The following is a 14,269-nucleotide window of genomic DNA, read 5'->3' as shown; positions in this document are numbered from 1 at the left end:
GGATTGAGATTTACAAGATTCCGGATCTTCTTATTTCTTTCTCTACATATTTAAATAATATTGGCTCAAAAAGTCTATCCTTAAAATTTTAAGTTCTGTCAACACATGAGGAACAAAAAGGAATTGGTGGTTCAATAATAGCATTCAAACATAAAGGACATCTGTAATCTACAACAGAGTCTTTGTCCATCTCAACAGAATATAATTAAATGATTAACAAATTTAATAAAGAAAAAAAGTTACTGTCTCTTTAAATTTTAAAAAGAAACTGCTTTATTTTGATGCAATGCAAAAAAAGAAACTGCTATATTTTTTGAATAAAAACAAAAATGTTAGTTTTATTTTTCAAGATATGTGAAATAAAAAAGTCTTAACACCTCAAATAGCCTCTACACATCAGCTGAGGTGCCTATCCTAGCAGGATAATGAAATAACCTATTCTTAAATTAAAAAAGGAGCTGTTTTAGAAAATGTCAGGCTAGCAAATAACCGTTTGATTTTAAAAAAAAAAGTTAAGATGCAGATATCTCTCCTACATATACAGGAAGTGAGCCCTAATAAAACCACCAAAATGAGCCAAGTTCTCCTCAAGTCCCCAGTGCCTGCAAAACTGCCATACATAATCCCCCTTACAACACTAAGAGTAATGTATTAAATATCCCTGTTAGGGAAATAGTTAAGTGCCATGTTTTTCCTTAAAGCTGCTTAAGAAAATAAATTAGCACATACCTCAATAAATGTGCCTGGCAGCAAGGCAGCTCACTAGGTTTGGAGAGGTCCTTTCCCTTACATTTAACTGTGGAAAATAATAAGGGCAGCAACTTTTATTTAAATATGAGGGATGCGCAGTGAGAATTATGTCCCACAAGTTCCCTTTGCTTAAAAGCCACCAATGCTCTACTGAAGAGACTGAAATGGACTACAAGCTACACCCTGGAGTAAAAACAGCACATACTTGTACTGCAAATAAAATCTTGATTGAAGAATCTTTCCGGCATCTAACTTTACCACTTCCTTACTCTAACGTAGGCAAAGAGAATGACTGGGGTTGGAGGGAAGGGAGGAGAAATTTAACAGCTTTGCTGTGGTGCTCTTTGTCGCATCCTGCTGTCCAGGAGGTGAATATCCCAATAGTAATTAGATCTGTGGACTCACCGTGTCATTAGAAAGAAAGCACTTTACCTATGCATTTAACCATTTGTTTGCAGAAGTTGAATCAAATAGTTATTGCCAGCAAAGCAAATCTAATAAGACATATTTGCATTAAAATGCTGCTTTAACATACAAAACTATTTACATTTTTGAAAGTCTGCGCAACTTGCAATGAGACTGTACAATAAAATGATGCCCTAAGGTTATGTTAAAATGCTGTTTGCATGCAATTTTTACACCAAACTTAACATGAATACACTGTACCAACACTTTCCCACAAACTAGACGGAAAAAAAAAACCACTTACCTGTATTTTCTCTTCTGAGACACATTTATGGCATATGCATTGACTGATCCCTCTAGTTTCTTCCCCTAAAACAAAATTAAGTGTCTTAGTAAAGTAAGATGAAACACAAACATATGGAAGCCACAGCTTATATGTGATATATGGACAATGACTCAAACAAATACCCAAATTTATCATTTAACTGGTTTCCTCATTTTAACTATATGCAACATCACTAAAAAGTATAATAAGATAAACTTGAAAAAAAATGTGAAGATGAAAAAGGGAGTGGTAATTCTGATGTATGGGGCATTTAAAAAAAATGCAACAAGGGAACCTTAGCTTCTGTCTGAAAGGTGGACTACTTAAAGGGACACTCAATCAAAATTAAACTTTCATTATTCAGATAGAGCATGCCATTTTAAGCCACTTCGCAATTTACTTCCATTAACTACTGAGCATGTGCAAGAATAAGTGTGTATGCATTTGTGAATGGTTGATGGCTGTAGCATGGTACGTGTATGCATTTGTGAATGCTGATGGCTGTCACATGGTACAGGGAGAGTGGAAAAATACATAACTTTTAAAATTGTCAGAAAAAAAAAATCTACTACTCATTTGAAGTTCAGAATAAGTGCTATTGCATTGTCTTGTTATCTTGCATTTGTTGATTATGCAAATCTACTGTGTTGACTGGTCCTTTAATTGGTGACTTACTAGCACAGATCTGGTGATCTCTTCAAAAAGTTCCCATTACATAAAGGAGGTAAATCATCAATATTCTAAGGTAGCCAGGTATAGGAGTATACTAACAGCTTTAAACCCCCCCCCCCATATTTTCCTGGTTGACAACCTGAATCTCGGCATCAAGAGTGTGTGTGTGGGGGGGGGGGGGGGGGGGACAGAGGGCTGGAAAAGTCTCCAATGCTAAAAAGGAAAATTTCAATTTAGTCCAGCAGTTAACTGACAATTTATATGCCATCAGACTTGCCAGTTATGCATTACTCCCAAACAAGGTAAGTATCCGCCCCATCCCCTACAACGTCAGGCTGACACAAAATCAGGCCATCATTGAGAGGGCATACAAATTTGTCAAAAAACAGCATTGGGTGGAAGTAAACCTACTACAACAGATGAACGGAAGTCTCAATAATACTTATTGGATACCATAAGTGCCTAGTGGAAGTACTAGGATAAAAACCAAGGAGATAGTAATCGAAAAGCCTTGATTATACCTTATTACTATATGTCAATAGACCCCATGGGCTAAAATTACTTAAAGGGACATTCAACACTGCCCACAACATTAATCTATGTTGAAAGACTAAAAATAAAGATCAAGCTGCACCGTGCCCCCTTTCTCTTACTTCCTGCCTTCACTGTTGAATCCTCTACGATCACTTCCAAATTGTTGTCCTAATATGGCTGCTTAACTCCCCCCACCGTGACGTATAGAGCTTCTTCTTCAAACTTGCTGCCAGTGATATCCCATCTCTCCTACTTCAATGCAAAGCGCATTCACGGCCGTTAGCGCATGCACGATACACTAGGAACACTAAAAGCAGAACCATAATAAGCCAATTTGTTTCAGAGTACTATGCATAATATAAGCGGAACGGAAACAAATTGGCTTATTTATTGTTCCGCTTTTAGTGTTCCTAGTGTATCGCGCATGCGCTAACGGCCGTGAACGCGCTTGGATTGCAGTCCGAGGAATGGGCTATCATTGGCTGCTGGTTTGAAAAAGAAGGTGAATACGTCACGGTGGGGGGAGTTAGGAAGCCATGTTAGGACACCAATTTGGAAGTGATCGTAGAGGATTCAACAGTGAAGGCAGGAAGAGAAAGGGGGCACGGTGCAGCTTGATCTTTATTTTTTGTTTTTCAACATAGATTAATGTTGTGGGCAGTGTTGAATGTCCCTTTAATTTATCACCAGTGGTTGCAATTACTATTGCCTATTTCACACATTGTTGCATTTTGTTTCAGCGAGAATACCCTTAAAACAAACTTGGAATCTGATCTAATTTCCAGTACAGAGAAATGAGAACCTGCTAATATGCAGGTAGCTTTAAAAAAAAAAAAAAAAAAAAAAAAAAAAGATAATCACATGCAATAGCAACCAAAATTGTTTTTTTTTTTTTGTATTTTTGCTTGGGAGCCCCATAGACCTAGAGATAACAATTACCTCTAATTTTTAAACCCTAATTTCTCTGGTCTTTCTATGGAGTTGAAATTTGTAATAGTGCTGTCTCGCCGCCATTTCCGGGGGCCAGCGGGAGGGAGAGTACAATAGAGCGGTCCCACGGCTGGCAGCAGGACCCGTGAGATTATAATAAAAAATAAAATAAAAATGACCAGTGACGTATGGTTCATCAAGGGGCTATAAGGAAAAAAGGCCTTCTAGTGATTAAGGGTGTCACTTGTACACCCATAATGAACAATAGAAACTGATCGCCTGCTCCTCACGACAACAAGGAGATTTCCTATGGAGGGGAGCAATTATAAATCCCTTATTTTCCCCAATAATTTAGAGGGGCCTTAAATCCATTTGAAAGAGGGGATTTTCGGCATATGAGTGAGTAGATTATATGCCCCAATCTAAAACGAAACATGGTGCCCATATTTATATAATTATTTTTTCTCACATTTTTGTATAAACTAAAATGTTTGTCAAAAAAAAAAAAATAGAATTTGTGTAAATTGCAGACAAAGCATTGAAACTAATATTTAAATGCAATTCTGCAATAGACTAAAAACAGCTCCAACACAAGGATGTAACCTGCATTCAAATTAGAATGAATCCTTTTCCTACAAAAATAAAAAAAGGAGGTTTGTGCAAAATCCAACAAAACCAAGGGCATAACTACAGTGGTCTCAGAGGTCTCGATAGAGACCTGGCCCACAACTGTAGGGGGGAGTATCTGGGCCCTGCAATCAGTAGTGGCATCACTGTACTTGCATGTTTGACCCCAACAAGGCTCACAATTTAAGAAATAGATTTGCCTTTATAAAATATGGTGTCATGCTTTCCAAGATGGCTGCCATAAAGTTGCTGTACAGAAAAACCTGCCACCATATTTGTACAGAAAGATTGTGCATATCCTCTGGCACAGAATAACCAGGAGGAGGGGGGAGAGTGGATGACTTACTATCAGAGAAGCAATTACTCTTTTGCCCTGTGGCTGCCAGCTCATCTTCGGTTGATTGCATACAGCCAGAAAGGACATTGTTAAAATGGGGTGGGGGTGTCTTGTCAGAACATTAATGCTGGTGTCAAGCAAGGTCTAGTTATACCAGTGAACAGAAAATAATGCCATTAGTCATATTCAGGGCTGAAAATTTTCACTAAATTATGGCATAGTAATACATTGCAGACTAGTAAGAAATTGGGCTTTTGTAGCTATAAAAGACTGAGTGAACTCCCTGACTGGTAAATTACAGTTGTCCAGGTCATATGTAAATACAGTGAAAACCTAAAATTCAGGCTAAATTAAATGTTAAATAGGATTTATTTCTTACCTTTGTGGTATCAAAGGCACTAAAGCCCATTATTTTTAACATTTCAATTTCTTCTTCTGTCTTCCCTTCCAGATCTTCCTCTAAAAAGAGAATTAGATTTTTAGTTAGGATTAAGACATAACAAAAAAAAACACAATAGTTGTAAGTTAAATACAATACTAAAGCTAAAAAGTGTATTCACCAAAAGTATAAAATCCAATAGATGCAATAGTTTTAAAAATAGTATACCAAAAAGAAGCAGCGCATGTTCTGTAATAAAATAAAAATTGTGCTGTCCTCCACACAAAGACAACTTTTTTTTTGCAAAATAAGAATGAGACTACTTTATACTTCAAAATTCACAAAGAAATGGTTCCAAAGAATAGAAACTCATACATGGTTAGTATACTTATGTATAAACTAAAGATGCACACACCAGAACTGGAAACACCCAGGGCAAACCAATCTTGGCACCTGGATTTGAGAACCCTGAAACTAAATGCCATACTTCCAACAACCCAGACGCCTCTAGGAAATAATCATGCTGAGCTCAAGCACTGTGTTTTTGGGTCCCTGCAGAGACAACATGCAGGAGGAACTGCAGGGCTGAAGGTTTATTATCTCCTCTATGTGTTTACTCTATTAGTATACTACTTGCGTATTGTATATAGTTGCAATGGTTATCAGCCTCAACATGGTGTCCTGATTTATCAATTTCTCTCCTAGGACTCCCTGATTGGTAGCCTAGGTTCTCCTGGTACATAACTGGTAGGAGCAGTGGGATTATGCTACATTTGCTTTTTTCTAGCATAACAATAGTAAGGCATGGTCATTGTTTTAAATGTATGCCATCACTCAGTATTGGTTTCAGCATATTACTTTTGAGTTACAGGAGCATACATAGGAGTCATTAACATATGATACCATTCCTGGCTTAAACTCTTCCTGTAGTCATTCAAGATTAATGGGGGTGCATTGTGCCATTATGCCCAGTATACTTATTTTTTTAATGCTACAGTATATTTTGCATCCTGGCATTGGGCTGGCTCCTAGATTTTAGATAAAATTATCAAAGCACTTAAAAGGGACAGTAAACACCAAGACTGCTAGTTCATTAGAGTCATATAGATAACATTGTGCCTTGGGTTCTGCACAACAGCTAAAATGCAAGACAACAGATAAATAACCATGTGATCAGGGGGCTGTCAAAAGAGGCTTAGATACAAGGTAGTCACAGAGGTTATAAGTATATTAAAATAACCATGTTGGCTGTGCAAAACTGGGGAATGGGTAATAAAGAAATTATCTATATTTTTAAACAATACCAATTTTGGAGTAGAATGTCCCTTTAAATGGACATTAAACGCTGAGATGGTAATATACAATGATAAACTATTTACATAAAAATGTTCAGTTCCCGTAAGAAAAGTGCCAAACACTTATATTCCACATAGCCATTGGCTACATACTCTAATGACCTATTTACAACTGTCCCTAACTGGCCACAGCAGAGAAAGTTACAACATTGCAGCCCCCATTGCTTTATTAAAACTACTTATTTTGTCAATATTTAAACAACTAATGAAAACTCTATAAAATAAAAAGAAAAATGTATGCTTACCTGATAAATTTGTTTCTTTTAGACACGAGTCCACGGATCATCTTCATTACTTATGGGATATACACCTCCTGGTCAGCAGGAGGAGGCAAAGAGCACCACAGCAGAGTTGTTAAATAGCTCCTCCCTTCCCTCCCACTCCAGTGATTCGACCGAAGTTAGGAAGAGAAAGGAAAAGCCAAGGTGCAGAGGTGTCTGAATTTACAATAATTAACAACCTGTCTTAAAAACAGGGCGGGCAGTGGACTCATTGTGTCTAAAAAACAGAATTTATGTTTACCTGATAAATTACTTTCTCCAACGGTGTGTCCGGTCCACGGCGTCATCCTTACTTGTGGGATATTCTCTTCCCCAACAGGAAATGGCAAAGAGCCCAGCAAAGCTGGTCACATGATCCCTCCTAGGCTCCGCCTACCCCAGTCATTCGACCGACGTTAAGGAGGAATATTTGCATAGGAGAAACCATATGGTACCGTGGTGACTGTAGTTAAAGAAAATAAATTATCAGACCTGATTAAAAAAACCAGGGCGGGCCGTGGACCGGACACACCGTTGGAGAAAGTAATTTATCAGGTAAACATAAATTCTGTTTTCTCCAACATAGGTGTGTCCGGTCCACGGCGTCATCCTTACTTGTGGGAACCAATACCAAAGCTTTAGGACACGGATGAAGGGAGGGAGCAAATCAGGTCACCTAAATGGAAGGCACCACGGCTTGCAAAACCTTTCTCCCAAAAATAGCCTCAGAAGAAGCAAAAGTATCAAACTTGTAAAATTTGGTAAAAGTGTGCAGTGAAGACCAAGTCGCTGCCCTACATATCTGATCAACAGAAGCCTCGTTCTTGAAGGCCCATGTGGAAGCCACAGCCCTAGTGGAATGAGCTGTGATTCTTTCGGGAGGCTGCCGTCCGGCAGTCTCGTAAGCCAATCTGATGATGCTTTTAATCCAAAAAGAGAGAGAGGTAGAAGTTGCTTTTTGACCTCTCCTTTTACCGGAATAAACAACAAACAAGGAAGATGTTTGTCTAAAATCCTTTGTAGCATCTAAATAGAATTTTAGAGCGCGAACAACATCCAAATTGTGCAACAAACGTTCCTTCTTTGAAACTGGTTTCGGACACAGAGAAGGTACGATAATCTCCTGGTTAATGTTTTTGTTAGAAACAACTTTTGGAAGAAAACCAGGTTTAGTACGTAAAACCACCTTATCTGCATGGAACACCCGATAAGGAGGAGAACACTGCAGAGCAGATAATTCTGAAACTCTTCTAGCAGAAGAAATTGCAACTAAAAACAAAAAACTTTCCAAGATAATAACTTAATATCAACGGAATGCAAGGGTTCAAACGGAACCCCCTGAAGAACTGAAAGAACTAAATTGAGACTCCAAGGAGGAGTCAAAGGTTTGTAAACAGGCTTAATTCTAACCAGAGCCTGAACAAAGGCTTGAACATCTGGCACAGCGGCCAGCTTTTTGTGAAGTAACACAGACAAGGCAGAAATCTGTCCCTTCAGGGAACTTGCAGATAATCCTTTTTCCAATCCTTCTTGAAGGAAGGATAGAATCCTAGGAATCTTAACCTTGTCCCAAGGGAATCCTTTAGATTCACACCAACAGATATATTTTTTCCAAATTTTGTGGTAAATCTTTCTAGTTACAGGCTTTCTGGCCTGAACAAGAGTATCGATAACAGAATCTGAGAATCCTCGCTTCGATAAGATCAAGCGTTCAATCTCCAAGCAGTCAGCTGGAGTGAAACCAGATTCGGATGTTCGAACGGACCCTGAACAAGAAGGTCTCGTCTCAAAGGTAGCTTCCAAGGAGGAGCCGATGACATATTCACCAGATCTGCGTACCAAGTCCTGCGTGGCCACGCAGGAGCTATCAAGATCACCGACGCCCTCTCCTGATTGATCCTGGCTACCAGCCTGGGGATGAGAGGAAACGGCGGGAACACATAAGCTAGTTTGAAGGTCCAAGGTGCTACTAGTGCATCCACTAGAGCCGCCTTGGGATCCCTGGATCTGGACCCGTAGCAAGGAACTTTGAAGTTCTGACGAGAGGCCATCAGATCCATGCTGGAATGCCCCACAGCTGAGTGACTTGGGCAAAGATTTCCGGATGGAGTTCCCACTCCCCCGGATGCAATGTCTGACGACTCAGAAAATCCGCTTCCCAATTTTCCACTCCTGGGATGTGGATAGCAGACAGGTGGCAGGAGTGAGACTCCGCCCATAGAATGATTTTGGTCACTTCTTCCATCGCCAGGGAACTCCTTGTTCCCCCCTGATGGTTGATGTACGCAACAGTTGTCATGTTGTCTGATTGAAACCGTATGAACTTGGCCCTCGCTAGCTGAGGCCAAGCCTTGAGAGCATTGAATATCGCTCTCAGTTCCAGAATATTTATCGGTAGAAGAGATTCTTCCCGAGACCAAAGACCCTGAGCTTTCAGGGATCCCCAGACCGCGCCCCAGCCCATCAGACTGGCGTCGGTCGTGACAATGACCCACTCTGGTCTTGTCCAGGGACAGCCACCAACGGAGTGAGTCTCTGGTCCTCTGATTTACTTGTATCTTCGGAGACAAGTCTGTATAGTCCCCATTCCACTGACTGAGCATGCACAGTTGTAATGGTCTTAGATGAATGCGTGCAAAAGGAACTATGTCCATTGCCGCTACCATCAACCCGATCACTTCCATGCACTGAGCTATGGAAGGAAGAGGAACGGAATGGAGTATCCGACAAGAGTCTAGAAGTTTTGTTTTTCTGGCCTCTGTCAGAAAAATCCTCATTTCTAAGGAGTCTATTATTGTTCCCAAGAAGGGAACCCTTGTTGACGGAGATAGAGAACTCTTTTCCACGTTCACTTTCCATCCGTGAGATCTGAGAAAGGCCAGGACAATGTCCGTGTGAGCCTTTGCTTGAGGAAGGGACGACGCTTGAATCAGAATGTCGTCCAAGTAAGGTACTACAGCAATGCCCCTTGGTCTTAGCACAGCTAGAAGGGACCCTAGTACCTTTGTGAAAATCCTTGGAGCAGTGGCTAATCCGAAAGGAAGCGCCACGAACTGGTAATGTTTGTCCAGGAATGCGAACCTCAGGAACCGATGATGTTCCTTGTGGATAGGAATATGTAGATACGCATCCTTTAAATCCACCGTGGTCATGAATTGACCTTCCTGGATGGAAGGAAGAATAGTTCGAATGGTTTCCATCTTGAACGATGGAACCTTGAGAAACTTGTTTAAGATCTTGAGATCTAAGATTGGTCTGAACGTTCCCTCTTTTTTGGGAACTATAAACAGATTGGAGTAGAACCCCATCCCTTGTTCTCTTAATGGAACGGGATGAATCACTCCCATTTTTAACAGGTCTTCTACACAATGTAAGAATGCCTGTCTTTTTATGTGGTCTGAAGACAACTGAGACCTGTGGAACCTCCCCCTTGGGGGAAGTCCCTTGAATTCCAGAAGATAACCTTGGGAGACTATTTCTAGCGCCCAAGGATCCAGAACATCTCTTGCCCAAGCCTGAGCGAAGAGAGAGAGTCTGCCCCCCACCAGATCCGGTCCCGGATCGGGGGCCAACATTTCATGCTGTCTTGGTAGCAGTGGCAGGTTTCTTGGCCTGCTTTCCCTTGTTCCAGCCTTGCATTGGTCTCCAAGCTGGCTTGGCTTGAGAAGTATTACCCTCTTGCTTAGAGGACGTAGCACTTTGGGCTGGTCCATTTCTACGAAAGGGACGAAAATTAGGTTTATTTTTTGCCTTGAAAAGCCGATCCTGAGGAAGGGCGTGGCCCTTACCCGAAGTGATATCCGAGATAATCTCTTTCAAGTCAGGGCCAAACAGCGTTTTCCCCTTGAAAGGAATGTTAAGTAGCTTGTTCTTGGAAGACGCATCAGCCGACCAAGATTTCAACCAAAGCGCTCTGCGCGCCACAATAGCAAACCCAGAATTCTTAGCCGCTAACCTAGCCAATTGCAAAGTGGCGTCTAGGGTGAAAGAATTAGCCAATTTGAGAGCATTGATTCTGTCCATAATCTCCTCATAAGGAGGAGAATCACTGTCGACCGCCTTTATCAGCTCATCGAACCAGAAACATGCGGCTGTAGCGACAGGGACAATGCATGAAATTGGTTGTAGAAGGTAACCCTGCTGAACAAACATCTTTTTAAGCAAACCTAATTTTTTATCCATAGGATCTTTGAAAGCACAACTATCCTCTATGGGTATAGTGGTGCGTTTGTTTAAAGTGGAAACCGCTCCCTCGACCTTGGGGACTGTCTGCCATAAGTCCTTTCTGGGGTCGACCATAGGAAACAATTTTTTAAATATGGGGGGAGGGACGAAAGGAATACCGGGCCTTTCCCATTCTTTATTAACAATGTCCGCCACCCGCTTGGGTATAGGAAAAGCTTCTGGGAGCCCCGGCACCTCTAGGAACTTGTCCATTTTACATAGTTTCTCTGGGATGACCAACTTGTCACAATCATCCAGAGTGGATAATACCTCCTTAAGCAGAATGCGGAGATGTTCCAACTTAAATTTAAATGCAATCACATCAGGTTCAGCTTGTTGAGAAATGTTCCCTGAATCAGTAATTTCTCCCTCAGACAAAACCTCCCTGGCCCCATCAGACTGAGTTAGGGGCCCTTCAGAAATATTAATATCAGCGTCGTCATGCTCTTCAGTATCTAAAACAGAGCAGTCGCGCTTACGCTGATAAGTGTTCATTTTGGCTAAAATGTTTTTGACAGAATTATCCATTACAGCCGTTAATTGTTGCATAGTAAGGAGTATTGGCGCGCTAGATGTACTAGGGGCCTCCTGAGTGGGCAAGACTCGTGTAGACGAAGGAGGGAATGATGCAGTACCATGCTTACTCCCCTCACTTGAGGAATCATCTTGGGCATCATTGTCATTGTCACATAAATCACATTTATTTAAATGAATAGGAATTCTGGCTTCCCCACATTCAGAACACAGTCTGGTAGTTCAGACATGTTAAACAGGCATAAACTTGATAACAAGTACAAAAAACGTTTTAAAATAAAACCGTTACTGTCACTTTAAATTTTAAACTGAACACACTTTATTACTGCAAATGCGAAAAAACATGAAGGAATTGTTCAAAATTTACCAAATTTTCACCACAGTGTCTTAAAGCCTTAAAAGTATTGCACACCAAATTTGGAAGCTTTAACCCTTAAAATAACGGAACCGGAGCCGTTTTGAACTTTAACCCCTTTACAGTCCCTGGTATCTGCTTTGCTGAGACCCAACCAAGCCCCAAGGGGAATACGATACCAAATGACGCCTTCAGAAAGTCTTTTCTAAGCATCAGAGCTCCTCTCACATACGACTGCATGCCATGCCTCTCAAAAACAAGTGCGCAACACCGGCGCGAAAATGAGGCTCTGCCTATGCTTTGGGAAAACCCCTAAAGAATAAGGTGTCTAAAACAGTGCCTGCCGATATTATTATATCAAAATACCCAGATAAAATGATTCCTCAAGGCTAAATATGTGTTAATAATCAATCGATTTAGCCCAAAAAAAGTCTACAGTCTTAATAAGCCCTTTTTGAAGCCCTTATTTACAATCGTAATAAACATGGCTTACCGGATCCCAGAGGGAAAATGACAGCTTCCAGCATTACATCGTCTTGTTAGAATGTGTCATACCTCAAGCAGCAAGAGACTGCTCACTGTTCCCCCAACTGAAGTTAATTGCTCTCAACAGTCCTGTGTGGAACAGCCATGGATTTTAGTGACGGTTGCTAAAATCATTTTCCTCATACAAACAGAAATCTTCATCTCTTTTCTGTTTCTGAGTAAATAGTACATACCAGCACTATTTCAAAATAAACTCTTGATTGAATAATAAAAACTACAGTTAAACACTAAAAAACTCTAAGCCATCTCCGTGGAGATGTTGCCTGTACAACGGCAAAGAGAATGACTGGGGTAGGCGGAGCCTAGGAGGGATCATGTGACCAGCTTTGCTGGGCTCTTTGCCATTTCCTGTTGGGGAAGAGAATATCCCACAAGTAAGGATGACGCCGTGGACCGGACACACCTATGTTGGAGAAAGAAACAAATTTATCAGGTAAGCATAAATTTTCTTTTTAAAGACACGAGTCCACGGATCCTCTTCATTTCTTATGGGATACAATACCCAAGCTAGAGTACACAGATAAGGGAAGGACAAGACAGGGAACCTAAACAGAAGGCACCACTGCTTGAAGAACCCTTTTGAAGAAGAACTTTCTCCCAAAAGCAGCCTCAGCCAAGGCAAAAGTATCAAATTTATAGAATTTAGAAAAAAAAATTGTGAAGAGAGGACCAAGTTGCAGCCTTCCAAATCTGTTCTACAGAAGCAACCACCCTAGTGGAATGAGCCGTAACTCTCAGGAGGCTGCTGTCCAGCAGTATCATAAGCAAAATGGATGATACTCTTCAGCCAAAAAGAAAGTTAGCCGTAGCTTTCTGACCCTTACGTTTTCCAGAGAAAATTACAAAGAGAACTGACGAAAATCCTTAAATGCTTGTCAATAAAAATTTTAAAGCATGGACCACGTCCAAATTCTGCAAAAGACGTTCTTTCTGAGAAGAAGCATTAGGACACAAGTAAGGAACCACAATCTCCTGGTTAATGTTCCTATCTGAAACAAGCTTAGGAAGAAAACCTAGCTTAGTACGTAAAACAACCTTATCTAAATGGAAAATAAGATAAGGTGAAGAGTATTGCAACGCCGAGAGCTCAGACATTCTACGTGCTGAAGAAACAGCAATAAGAAACAAAACTTTACAAGATAATAACTTAATATCTACGGAATGCATAGGCTCAAACGGAGCCCCCTTGAAGAACCTTGAGAACTAAATTCAGACTTCATGGATGAGTTACTGGTTTGAACATAGGCCTGATCCTAACCAAGGCCTGACAAAAAGATTGTACATCTGGGACATCTGCTAGACATTTGTGTAACAAAATAGATAAAGCAGATATTTGACCCTTTAGGGAACTTGTCGATAAACCCTACTCCAAACCCTCTTGGAGAAAAGCCAAAAGATTCTGGGAATCCTAACTCTACTCCATGAGTAGCCCTTGGATTCACATCAATAGAGATATTTACGCCATATCTTATGGTAAATCCTTCTAGTGACAGGCTTGCAAGCCTGAATCATGGTCTCTATGACCGAATCAGAAAAACCCTGCTTGGATAAGTTTAAGCGTTCAATCTCCAAGCAGTTGGCTTCAGAGAAACTATATTTGGGTGAAAAAAGGGTCCTTGAATTAGAAGGTCCTTCCTCAACGGAAGTCTCCAAGGTGGCAGAGATGGGATGTCCACCAGATCTGCATACCAAATCCTGGGAGGCCAAGCAGAAGCAATGAGGATCACCAATGCCTTCTCCTGTTTGATTCGAGCAATGACCTGAGGAAGAAGTGCAAACGGGGGAAATGTGTGCTAGGCTGAAAAACCAAGGAACTGCCAGAGCATCTATCAGTTCCGCCTGGGGAACCCTGGACCTCAACCCGTATCTCGGGAGTTTGGCATTCTGACAAGATGCCATGAGATCCAACTCCGGCCGTCCCCAATTGAGAATCAGGTTTGAGAAAACTTCCAGATGGAGTTCCCACTCTCCCGGATGAAAAGTCTGCCTGCTCAGAAAGTCCGCCTCCCAGTTGTCGACCCCTGGGATGTGGATAG

The 14,269-nt window shown here is 41.0% G+C and overlaps 1 protein-coding gene across 2 annotated transcripts in view; it reads right to left on the bottom strand.

Annotated features, from left to right (window-relative positions):
- The window catches only part of SNRNP27 (small nuclear ribonucleoprotein U4/U6.U5 subunit 27), a 51,056-nt gene that overhangs the window by 15,746 nt on the left and 21,041 nt on the right, over window positions 1–14,269 (bottom strand). For both annotated transcript variants that reach the window (XM_053717771.1, XM_053717772.1), the window contains exons 4-5: window positions 4,960–5,039; window positions 1,460–1,524 (exon numbers count right to left, since the gene is read on the bottom strand). In XM_053717771.1, coding sequence (XP_053573746.1) covers window positions 1,460–1,524; window positions 4,960–5,039 — 145 coding nt within the window. The remainder of the gene's footprint in view (window positions 1–1,459; window positions 1,525–4,959; window positions 5,040–14,269) is intronic.

The sequence above is a fragment of the Bombina bombina genome, chromosome 6, assembly GCF_027579735.1.
Source record: "Bombina bombina isolate aBomBom1 chromosome 6, aBomBom1.pri, whole genome shotgun sequence".
Classification (NCBI taxonomy): domain Eukaryota; kingdom Metazoa; phylum Chordata; class Amphibia; order Anura; family Bombinatoridae; genus Bombina; species Bombina bombina.
The sequence above is the reverse complement of the archived record's forward strand: the minus strand, read 5'-3'. Positions and strand labels throughout refer to the sequence as shown.